This window comes from Pinus tabuliformis, chromosome 4_1 (assembly GCF_031772625.1).
Source record: "Pinus tabuliformis cultivar Carrire ecotype Pingquan chromosome 4_1, CPIR1, whole genome shotgun sequence".
Classification (NCBI taxonomy): domain Eukaryota; kingdom Viridiplantae; phylum Streptophyta; class Pinopsida; order Pinales; family Pinaceae; genus Pinus; species Pinus tabuliformis.
In genome coordinates this window covers 614,613,938-614,626,172 of record NC_142303.1, presented here as the reverse complement: position 1 = coordinate 614,626,172, position 12,235 = coordinate 614,613,938, and the positions used below count along the sequence as shown (strand labels likewise).

General features: G+C 34.0%; 1 protein-coding gene across 5 annotated transcripts; it reads right to left on the bottom strand.

Moving 5' to 3' along the window:
- Window positions 1–4,677: 4,677 nt before the first annotated feature.
- Window positions 4,678–5,974, bottom strand: LOC149177511 (chaperone protein ClpB1-like). 5 transcript variants are annotated; one of them, XM_089423418.1, is made up of 4 exons: window positions 5,553–5,974; window positions 5,249–5,429; window positions 4,950–5,146; window positions 4,678–4,830 (listed from the first exon to the last, which is right to left on the bottom strand). In XM_089423418.1, the coding sequence occupies exons 2-4, from the start codon at window positions 5,255–5,257 to the stop codon at window positions 4,764–4,766; spliced, it is 273 nt and encodes a 90-aa protein (XP_089279544.1). In that variant the 5' UTR covers window positions 5,258–5,429; window positions 5,553–5,974; the 3' UTR covers window positions 4,678–4,763. The 5 variants fall into 5 exon arrangements, 3 of the variants coding, with proteins under 3 accessions (XP_089279544.1, XP_089279543.1, XP_089279542.1); XM_089423417.1 differs by having other exon boundaries at window positions 5,281–5,429; XR_016258777.1 differs by lacking the exon at window positions 4,678–4,830 and having other exon boundaries at window positions 4,920–5,146.
- Between the last annotated feature and the right edge of the window lie 6,261 nt (window positions 5,975–12,235).

The following is a 12,235-nucleotide window of genomic DNA, read 5'->3' as shown; positions in this document are numbered from 1 at the left end:
AACCACTATTGTTTAGCATTGACCAATGTAAGTTATAATTATTTATGGAATTGTTCCCAGAGCATAATTTCAAACTTGAGTTGGAGGGACTAAACTGCCCTACAAAAAAATTGTATTGTCTTAGGGTGATTTTTTTTCCCTTAGGGCTCTAATGTTGACTAGGTTTTTCCAAATAAGTCAGAGAAGATTATCTAACAACAACATACATTCATACAATAATGGAATTTATTCTCGCAATGCACAAATATAGATATTTTTAACAGCAATATGGTTATGTAACAAACACCATAAAAATAGGGTTGTCTGCCTAATGAACATCAACTTATCCAACCAGTAATCCACCAATATAGTTCCGATGTGCAATGCCAGTAATGTGTTCGACTTTAACATATGCTAGTATTAACCACATCCTAGTGTTATAACAAAGTTACCAACTTAACAAGAATTATACCGAGTTCCCATTTTTTTAAAGGTCACAAAAAATTTTGATTTTCATGTCAATTTTGAAAAGTGTTGATATAGCATCAACATTTTTTTAACATATTTTTGACATTTTAAATTTTCGTATATATTAAGTATAAACATTTTTTATTTAAATGTTAGCGATTTTCATACCGATTTCAAAAAGTGTTGATGCAATATCAACCCCTTTTTTTGGGGTTTATTTTTGACACTTTAAATTCTCTAATGTATTAAGTAAGGATAATTTTTTTTAAATGTTGGTGATTTTCACGCTGATTTTGAAAAGCGTTGATGCAACATCAACCTTTTTTTGGGAGAGGATGTATTTTTAACACTTTTTCTAATGTCTTAAGTAAACACAATTTTTTTTAAATGTTGGATATTTAACCATTTTTCAACTTGTCTTCTTCTTCTTCTTTTTCTTCCTAAGATGTTCATTTTTAAGGGTTTTTTGAAGTTTGTATTTTTCGTTTTTCTTTGAACAATATTTTATTTTTGTAAACAAATTTTCAATTTTTTTGTAAAGTTGAAAAATAATAATAATAAAATTAATATTTTGAAGTTAGATTCTTTATATATTTATGTGGCGGTAATTAATACTTCAATAAAGATAAATTAATTGTCACTAAAAAAACGATCATTTTAAATATTAAAGTTTGTTTATAAATATAATTAAAAAATACACACTTTGGTACCTTTTCACTAAAAATGACATGTCAAACAAAGTATTTTTATGGAAAAAATTGAACATGAAAAGTTAAAAATATAGCAAATTTTATAATTTTTTTGCAAATCTTATGTTCAAAGATAACAATATTTCATTTTTTTTCTAAAAAAGATTATTCACATAAAACCTCATGTAAAAATAACCAAAAAATCTACTTAAAATAAAAAGCATTCTCTACTGACGTGGCAACTTTTTGTAAAAGGCAAAAAGTCACTGAACTCTGACTAAGTTTTTATCAACAAATTTGATATTAGAGTGCATGAATCTTGTTTTTGATGGTGGAAATGGATTCAATATCATCAATTACGTCTAGGACACCCAAAATCTTGAAACTTGACAATTGTAATTCGAATTTCCCAAAATTTCTTTAAGCTTTCATCAAAATTTGAAACCTTATTAAACTACATGAAAATAAAAATACAACTTTATCGATATAAAAATAACCTATTTAAATTAAAAAAACTAAAACTAATTTAAAACAAATATTAAGAAAATTAGCCCAATAAAAAAATTAAACATAACATTATAAATTAACTAAATCAAAATTTATTTTATATATATACATATAAAACCATTTAAAATACATTTCAAAAATTGGAAAAAAATATATAAGAAAGTTAAAACATTATTAAAAAAATAAATATAAATTAAACAATAAAAAATAAACAACACATGAAACGTAGGGATAAAAACCCATAATTAAAAAAATAAAAAATAAAAACTAAACGAATTGAGAAAAAACTAAAAATTAAATAAATAAAAAAATATCATTCAAATTTAAAATAAAAATAGAAAACATATAAAATTAAAATTAAAAAATTATTCTAATATAACAATTTAAAACACATTTCAAAAGTTGAAAACAAATATATACTAGCAATTGTCCCAAAAGGTACAAAGAGAGGCCGATAGGATTATTAAATTAGAATTGTTGAATTTCTCTAGAAGAGATGTTGGTTCAAGCCTAACGGATGAGCAATTTGAGCTCACTAAAGGCCTTCTAATTGTTTTTTATTATTGTAAAATTATATTGATAATTCATTGGTTTTACTTTCAAAAGCTTGAAAGAATTTCAAGAGCAGGTATAGAATTGCTTTGTGGGATTTTATCCCAAGTGCTGAGTTGATTGCTTTAACTTGCTTGGAATAGCAACCTTGAGTGCTTTGATAATTGTACGTCTGTTGGGTGCTGGTGATTGTATCGTCTCCCCCTGCATTTTGATTATTATTCAGAGAGCTGAAGAACGTTCCACTAGAGTCAACAACAGATACATTTTCATTAAGTGCATTTGAAACATTTATTACAGCCATAGGAGAATTGAAATCTAAATATAAAGTGAAGAAGTCATCAACTTCAGAGGATAATTCTATTCCTGTGGCTGTCTCTACAATAACCTTACTATTGGTTTTGCTATTGTTTGGTTCACAATATGTTGCTCTCCAAGTGCTTGAAAAGTCATTAAATTATCATACGTGAACTCTTGCGAAGTATTAGTAATGAGCTTGCCATGAGAGGATTCTACCCAGCTAGAGGAAGAGATCCTCCTATTGGCAAGTGCACTATCAACACGAGGCATTGGCATCAGCTTATTCAAAGGATGTTCAAAGCTCCGCAATCCACCTAATGTAGAGAAGTAACAACCTGCGAAGGCAAATGCAACAACCAATATTACATTAGAGGCTCTATAGCCAACATTCAGCTACACTTTCATGTGCCAGATAGCTAAAAAACAGATAAGCTCTAATTTAGCAGTCCTATATTACATCGGGGAAATGGACCAAAAGATTTTCCACATCCTTCTTTCAGGACATTTGGCTCATCAGATAGTACAAGGTAATCATCAGCTGCAGTGCCCCAGAAGAAAGGCACTGATCAAATTTGATGTACCTCACCTTGAAACAATCTGAAATTATTATATTGTCTGATTTGATGCTTAGAATTTTCATTATGAAGGGTCTAACTGGAGTCCTTCATGCCCAATGATCAGATTTTTTGTCTTATTTGCATTTTCAATTGGCTGTCATATATTTTGCATGAACCTGTCTAGGGAGTAATTTTAGTCTGATATTTTTGCTGGCAGTTGGTGGTGGTGGCCAACGGTTGATTTTTAAGAGCTGTGAACTCTTCAGTTTACAGAGTTGCTTTCTGAGATTTTCAATTTTCAATTTTCTCAATTTTCACATTCAGTTTCGGATTTTCTAATTTTCACATGATTTTCTTCCTTCTGTATGGATCCCATCGATATAAATTTCAGTTCTGTTCTTTAAATTTTAACATTTTCCCCTCGCACTTGAACTTTAAAAATGGGGTGTTGCCTGTCTTTGCGTAAAGGGATGTTTTTGGTGTGTTTACCGATTAATATAAATTAATGCATTGTTTACTTGTTAATGCTAGTGAAGCAGGCAGGATCATTATTAGCTTTTGTTGTTTACGGGCAATTTAGGTCAAAATTTGTGAGTAAAATGCAAGACCTAGTTGGGGATTCTCATTTAAAACCTCTAAATGGATAACGTGGTAACGTGGTACTTGCAGGTTTATGGTGCTCGCCCCTTGCGACGATGGTTGGAAAGCAAAGTTGTCACTCAGCTATCTTGGATGCTTATCAGTGGGGAGATTGATGGGAACAGTACAGTATACATTGATGCAGTGCCTGAGCAGCAGACATTATCTTATCGCGTGGACAGGAATGGGGGAATCGTTAACCAAAACACTGGTGCAAAATCGGATATCTTGATAGAAATTCCGAATTCTGCCTATTTTAATGCTGATGCATCCCAGGTAGTAAAGAAAATGAGAATTGAAGAAATAGACGATGATGAGCCAATGGAAGATTAGACGGTGAATGATGGCATCTTCTACGAACTTTCAGCTTATTTTTTGTGATGATGCTAGTATAACTTGAGTTTGAGTGCCTTGTAATGTGTTTTTGAGTGGGATTAAGCTAAATGGCAATGCTTAAAAGGTTTTGATGTAAACTTATTGCAAGACAGGCTCTGAATAAGAAACTGAAACAAAGAGGTCGTTTTACTTCCAGGATGATAGGCTTCCCGAAGGGCAATATACAAAGCTGAGTACCCACTTTTTAAAATCATGTTAGGAGGGAACATCAAGATACACATTTATATTTTTTTTGATGTATGAATAATTAAAAATACCTGGAATTTATATCAATAGGATTCTTTCACTAATTATGTGAAAGTTTGGATGAAGAACATTATGTGAAAATCGAAATGAAGAGCATCGAAATTGAAAATTGGAAAATCTGAAACTGAAAGAGCGAAAATTGAGAGAATTGAAAATCTGAGAAAATGAAATTGTAAACTGAAAAGTCCTGCTCTTTTAATATTCACTGTTGGCCACCACGACCAAAACTCGGCAAAACATCAAACTCATAGAATAACTTTCCACACAGGTTTATATGACAGGGCATGGAAAATAGAAATCAGACCTTGAATAAAATCACTGTACATGAAGAACACCAAGCAAACATTATGAATGAAAAATACCAGGCACCAGAATAGAACATATAAATCGCAATTCTAGATTGTTTCAAAGGGAGGTAACTCGAATTTAGTCAGGGAACCCTCCCACAACATCTCCTATGATGTGGAGACTTGTTTCCAAGGAGTGGATCATGTCCCCTGCAATAGGGAAAGGGAGAAGCGACTCGTCAAGGAGATGCAGTGTCAAGTGTATTAGGGTCGGGGGCACATCCCCTGGCAAGTTAGACTGAATAAAAAAGAAACAAGGTGATACTTACAGGATCATAGGCTTTCTAAAGAACAAGATCCAGAGCGTCATCTGTAACCCTAAAGCAACGCCTCTCTCTGCAAGACGAATTGCTACATCTTTCATCTGTAGTCTAGCAACTTTCTTGAGCTCATCATGAGAAAGAGGATCAAATACAACTATCTCATCAAGTCTATTCAATAACTCTGGCCTGAAATGTCTTCTAACCTGCAACAATATTCAAAGGCATGTCAAAGCACCGCAGCCAACTTCGTGATAAAATTATATGAAAAATATGCATACACAGAGTCCAGGAATGCGTGTGCATACTTCTTGCATGACATTCTCTCTTGGGTTTTTACTGTTGTGTGGCCAGACAATGCAGCAAGCAAGTGCTCTGCTCCAAGGTTGGATGTCATGATAATGACTCTGTTTGAGAAACTGAACAAGAAGGGCCACAGCTGAGAATAAACCCTAAGAGGCCATGACACTGAAAGCGCATAGGTATAACCTGTGCAGATGCAGAGAGGCATGAGCAAATATAAACGAATTTAAATAGAATTCGGTAAAGAAATGTTTGAGCAAGAACGATGATAATTCTGAATATATGAGTGGCAGTGATAAGAAAAAATACATAGCAGTCGAAACCCTTGAGCCGAAGCGGTCACAAGTATATATTACAGATTCTTGCGCTCCATTTTCACAAGACAAATCACCAGGCAGGCTGTGGCGCTGACAAGAAACAGTGCCCCGCATGCCACAGTTATGGCGATTAACAGTATAGCCCGCTTTCCAAGCCGATGTAGCAGTCGAAACCCTTGAGCCGAAGCGGTCACAAGTATATATCACAGATTCTTGCGCTCCATTTTCACAAGACAAATCACCAGGCAGGCTGTGGCGCTGACAAGAAACAGTGCCCCGCATGCCACAGTTATGGCGATTAACAGTATAGCCCGCTTTCCAAGCCGATGATGGTGATTCTCATAATGACGATGTTGGCAAGTGGTGTTGAGAGGCATGCCACATAGCAAAGGATTGAAAGCAAACGAAGACGCACTGAAGCAGGGTTGCAACAGAAAGCACGACAGATGCCCGCTTAATATGGATGACAGGTGTCAATCTGAGAATGAAAAAGACGACGAAAGTCTCTTTCAAAGGAAGGCCTATCGGCCTAAAAAGAGTTAAAACATGATTAAAAAGATTTGTATTCAAGTTTCTGTGATCTATAATGAATTAAACAATAAATTAATATTATAATTTAAATATTATTGTTCAAATATAGTTGTTACTTGAAATTATGTCTCTACATTGCTCTCTATTTTAACCGTTTGCCATAGTCTGCCTCTTCATGTCGATGATGAACCACACTTGTTGGTTCGAAATGCGTCCAAAAAATTCTCTATGTGATTTCTACCGAAAGACTTTGTTTAATTATTAAAAATATAAAAATAAATTAAAAAAATAAAAAATAACCAACATACAAAAAATATTGGATAAAAACCCATAATTAAAAAAAAAAAACTAAAAAAATCGAAAAAAAATAAAAATAAATAAATAATATTATTCAAATTTTAAATTAAAATAGAAAACACATAAAATTAAAATTAAAAAATTATTGTAAATTAATTAAAAAAACATAAACATTTAAAAAAAAAAAAAAACAAAACAAAACATTATTAAAAGTAGGTTGCATCTTATTGGGCCTCAAAGAATATGAGGAATCAAATTATGCTTGGGTGTTGGAATCACAACCAACAACCACGCTGACTATTTGGCATTATGATACGGGTTACACTTTTCCAAGACTCGTAGCATAAGAAAATTGATAGTATATGGTAAGGTTTTGGCGTAAATCACATTATCAATCATTTGTCGAGATTTCAAATCAACAAATATAATTCGTGGTAAGACAAGTTGAAAAACGAGATCATACCTACTCATTGCTAATAATTCCATAAATCAACACCCTCCCAGCGATAATTCCTCATTCCACCTGCCCAGTAATACATTGGATGGCCAGATTGATACAATCCTTTGAGCAAATTCAATTTTATCACATCCTTCGAGAATTGAATTCAAAAGCAGATGCAATGGAAAAATTGGGAGCCAGTATGGCCCGAGGAGAGCTAATAGTAAATGATGGAGAAAAAATTAACTTTCCAATTCCATGAATTCACTAATGTTTATGGGAGGATGGGTGATTAATCCCATATGCAAGGCACATATTCAAGCACTTTATGAGGCCCTGGACACGCATGTAGCCAGGTTGGAATAGTCGGTTGTGGACGACATCCTCCTGTGCGGCACAAAACTAGTGGAAGCGACCCTCATGAAGGGCATGGAAATGTTGCTTCTTAGTTTTCTTTAACTTTTTTTTGTGTCGTTTTTAACTTTTTAAACATTTTCTTTATATTTTTATGTTTAGTTTTTGTTTTATTTTTTAATTTTGTTTGTTTGTTTATTTGTTTGTTTTTTTTTTTTTTTTTTTTATATCTATTTTTTATTTTTTTATTTCATTTTTGTTATAGGAGTTTTGTTGATGTTTGACTAGCAAACGAATCTCACTATGTGTTAATTTATTAGTTAATTTTTAAGTTTTTGTTACAATGGATTAAGTCGGTCTCCACTGTGTATCAATTTCGTAGTTGATTCTTAAGTTTTCATTTCAATGGGTCAAGTCCGCCCCCACTAAGTGTCAGTGTGATGGTTGATTTTTAAATTTTCATTGCAATGTGTCATCTTCTCTTAAGCTAAAAATCATAGATACCTTTTCGTTGCAATGTGTCATCTTGTCTTAAGCTAAAATTTTTAGAGATCTATAATTTCATCATTTAAAAAAAATACTCTAGCTATAATGACTCTTTGATTTACATTTTCATTTTTTACGATTTTTTTAGTCATGATATTTGGTATAATTCAATCGCTGAAAAATTTCGAAATTTTAAGCTTTTTTTGGTAGTCGTGATATTTCATGTTTAAGCCATGGTTGAAAATTGTTGGAATTTGTAGGTTTTTTGGAGCTGTGATATTTTATCTTGAATGCTATCATTGAAAACTTTTGGAATTTTATGGTTTTTTGAGGCATCATATTTTATTTTTGATGTCACTATTAATAAATGTTGAAATTTTAACAACACAAAAAGATGTTGATACAACATTAACACTTTTCGATTTTTGCGATGTCTTTTCACGTTAATTGCACACAAATTTTAGTTTTTAATGCCATTGTTAGAAAAAATTGGAATTTTGACCCAAAAAAACAAGTGCTGATGCAACATAGACACTTTTCATTTTTAGAGTGTTTTTTCATGCTTATTGCACAAAAAATTTGGGTTTTAATGCCATTGCAAAACAATTTGGAATTTTAACCCCTAAAAAATAATGTTGATGCAATCTCAACACTTTTTATTTTCGGGGTGTGTTTTCATGTTTTTTACTAAAAAATAGGGGTTTATAGGGCTAGAGTTCTCATATTGAGGTTACAGTTCTCATTAAGTTGGTAATTTTGTTTCACTATACTAATTAATTCAGTGTGATGTGTTGAGCTTATTGCTCTTCTCACTGGTGGGTAGCAGCGACTCTTAAATACCCCTGGGTATGATGCCTTTCCTCCAAACCTCCGTGTCAACCCTAGGCATACAATATTCGTCACTTGACCCAGTCTTGGTGGTTGGACAGATGATAAAAACTTCGTTGGTCTGCTTTGGTGTCGTGGAAAAGAACCCTAATTTTTTCTTCAACAACTTCACTTCCACAGAGATGTTATCTTTCAATGATTTACCAATGCGCCCCTATCATTTTGCTCAAGCTTTTTGGCCTGGTTTTTTGCTACAACCTTGTGGTTACGAACTTGCGGTTGTGGCCCTGTGACTACAACCATACAACTGTGGCCCTATGGTTGCGGCCTTACAGTCACTAAAAAAAAACTCAAATTGGTGTCCATTGTTCACCTTATAATATTTCTAATCCACTTCAGACATGTTGTAGAAGAAACTATTCTTGATATTACTTAGGTAAAGATATCATAGAAAATTTCTTCCTCCTTGCCAAACCAAAACAGAGATGCTTCAAAGCTATGTTGTGCTAGATAAAGTAAAAATATCCAATCCTCAAATCCAACTAGAATTACTTCAAAGACCTGTGCCAAAGCAAGGAAAATAGTGTGTTTAGGTAGGGTGGGATCAATTCCACCAAAACTAGAAAAAAGGATTAGATAGGGTGGGATCACCTCCACTGGAGCTAATCAAAGAGAATGGATCTTAAACCCTCATAGCCTCAGCTCAAGAAAAGAGATATATCGAATCCAAATTGATGATCCTAAATGACTCCAACTCTTCCTTATTTATAGATTTCTCCATGGTATTCATCTAACATGAGGGGTCATAATTTCAACCATCAAATTTGGGCTTTTTGCACGAGGTGACCCAAAATCTACCCAATGTTGTCCCAAACATTGGATAGTTTGGGTTGTCCCATTTATCAATACTATAGCCTATGGGTTTGGATAATATATTTCGCCTGCCCATGAGAAATTAATCCATTTGGGACATTACAGTCCCCATTCCTGACATTACTTTCCCTTAAGCAATGACATGTATAGGTGCCTCGCAATTGTCATATCGAGCACACTAGCACCTTGCTTTTCCTCTTGTAGTTTGATGATCATAAGGTTGGTGGGAAATATCATCATGTAATAGTTGTTGTTCCTTCTTACTGGATCATAGGTGGAAAAAACATAGTTGTACATTTTTGTTGACGTATATTTTATTTATCTTGGTGTGGAACCAATCTTCCATGATACTAATAATAAGTGGCATAAAATTGATCCCTTTGCTGGAGATAAAAATATTGTGGTAATTTCCACATGCTGCCTTTGTTTGATTGATATCTTCATGTCACTTGTAGGTGACATGTTTTCCTTTTCATTTTCAGAGATGAAAAACCTCTCATTCTTATGGACCATAATTTTCTTTTTCATAACATTTGTTATCCCAAAAAAAATACATCATAGTGAATTGTAGTATTGAGTGCAATATTAATAATTTTTTCATGCTTTTGGTGATGCTTCATATGGCCAATATGTCTTCTGTTCCCTCCTTTTATAATACTTCCCTCAATTTTAGGATAATTTGCTACTGCAACTTGCTTTTCTTTGTGTACTCCCTCATCATTTTTTAGCCTAATTTGCTCCATATTTGTGCAATCCCTTTCTTGAGGGCAAGACTCCCATGTGACTTTAGTTGGATTGATAGGTGTGGTCCCACATATCCTTTTTCTTAGTGTAGATTCAAGGAAAATATATATAGGCTTCAAAGAAATTGATCTCATCTTCCACTTGGTACCTGTGATCATGGAAGGGTCCATCCAATAATTCGCAAGAAGTTTTTTTTTTGGAGTACTCTACTAAGAGGTGGGCTCTCCAATCTCTTAAGAATGTGTCATGCTTTGCATTCTCTTTATATCCAAGGTCATTAGATTGTAAGATTTTACTTATACTTCTACAAGCTGCCATGCAAATTACTTCACCCTATTTGGGTGTGACCTCCATTTGCTTGGCTATTACAACTTGGGGACCCCCATTGGTCATGCCACTTAGTATTACCTTGTTTCCATTGTCTCCTAGAGTTCCATTTCCATCGCTTGGTAGTTCATTACGAATATTCTTAGCGACCACAATCATTGTACTCCCAACACCACATTAGTATCATCCAATTCTATCACATAAAAATCATCAATGAGTGTATACTTACCTAGTGTGATGCTCAAATGTGGAACTGCCTATGTGCATGTCATATGATACCCATCAATTTCCCTCACTTTGAAGCCTTCAAAGTTTTGGGTATGGGTGCCTCTTCTTTCCACCACAACTACATCAATGAAGTTGTATGTTGCTCCACCATCAATCAATGTTATGTTTCATTTCCATCGTATAGCACCCTGGATTTTGATGGTGTGATATTTAGGGACTCCTGAGAGAGTGGTGATAGTACCTCCTTCAATTCTTGGATGTGGCTTTTTAACCTCTTTTAGGGGTGGTGCTTATTTAGAAATGTTAGGGTCCTTGCTTGGTTTTTGTGTTGTATCACTCTCATTGTCGCTATTGGGTAGTGCTTCAATGTAGTGAATATTTCCCTTTCCCAAACATTGGTGATCGGGTTCTCATGGCTCTTTGCAAGTGAAATAAAGCTTCTTTCTTCTAAGCTCTTTTCAATTTTCTTCATCCAACTGATCTTTCTTAGTTTCATCTTTCAAAGGTGTCTTCTTGTCCTTAGCTTTTGGAGGGATTTGTGGTATGGGTGGAGTCTTCACTTTTGGTGTTGCACCTCCCATATCTCGAGTCTTGGTAATGACTTCTTGTAATGTGGCAGGTTTGAAGGCCTTGACCCATTTGTGTAATGGTTTAGCTAGACCTTCTATGAAGAACATGATATGCCTTTGCTCTGATAGGTCTATTACCATGACTGTTGTTCGATCGAATTTTACAATGTACTCATTTTGTGTCTTGATTTGTTTGATTTGTGTCAATTCTGTAAAATGCATATAAGGATCCTTTCAATCAAAACACTTTATCAACCTTTTGGTGAAGTCCATATAATATGTTATGCTAGAGTGTTCCAAGGTGACTAGTCCATGGTACCACCATTCATGCACTTTCCCTTCCAAATGCAAAGTGGAAAATTGGATAGTGTTTTCTTCCTGCATGGGATTAAGTTTGAAATATATGTCCAACTTTTGTACCCAAGCATTGTTGAGACTTTTGATGACCCATCAAAGGAGGGGATGGGCATCTTTCCTACCATGAGCATCAAATCCTGATTTTGTTATTCCTTAGGTTGATTTTGGTATTAAATGTTTTTGTATTCTTGAAAATATAAGGTTTCTCGTTTAATTTCTTCTACTGTTACATACTCTCAGAAGTACTCATTAAAGAGTCCATCTTGTTCTACTGATCCTCGGGTTATCACTGGTTGACCATCCAAAAATCGAGGATGTAAGGGTCTATGGTACTTCCATTGGTTTCCTTGGTGATAGACTGTGCAAAAATATTGATGGGGCCAGGATTATGGTTGCTACTCCCTTCAGTACTAGTATTGTTACCAACATTCAAACCATTAGTCATATTATTACGAAGATTGTTTATGACTTGCATGAGTTGTGTCATTTGCTATTGTCCCCACTATTGCCCTTGTATTAAAAAATTAGTTATTTTTGTTTACCCATGAATTAGCACATGTAAGAGATCAATGAGGTTTGGTACTCTCCGTTCTTCCCTACCCCCCATGGTTGTACTATGATTAATTAATTATTTTTCTGATT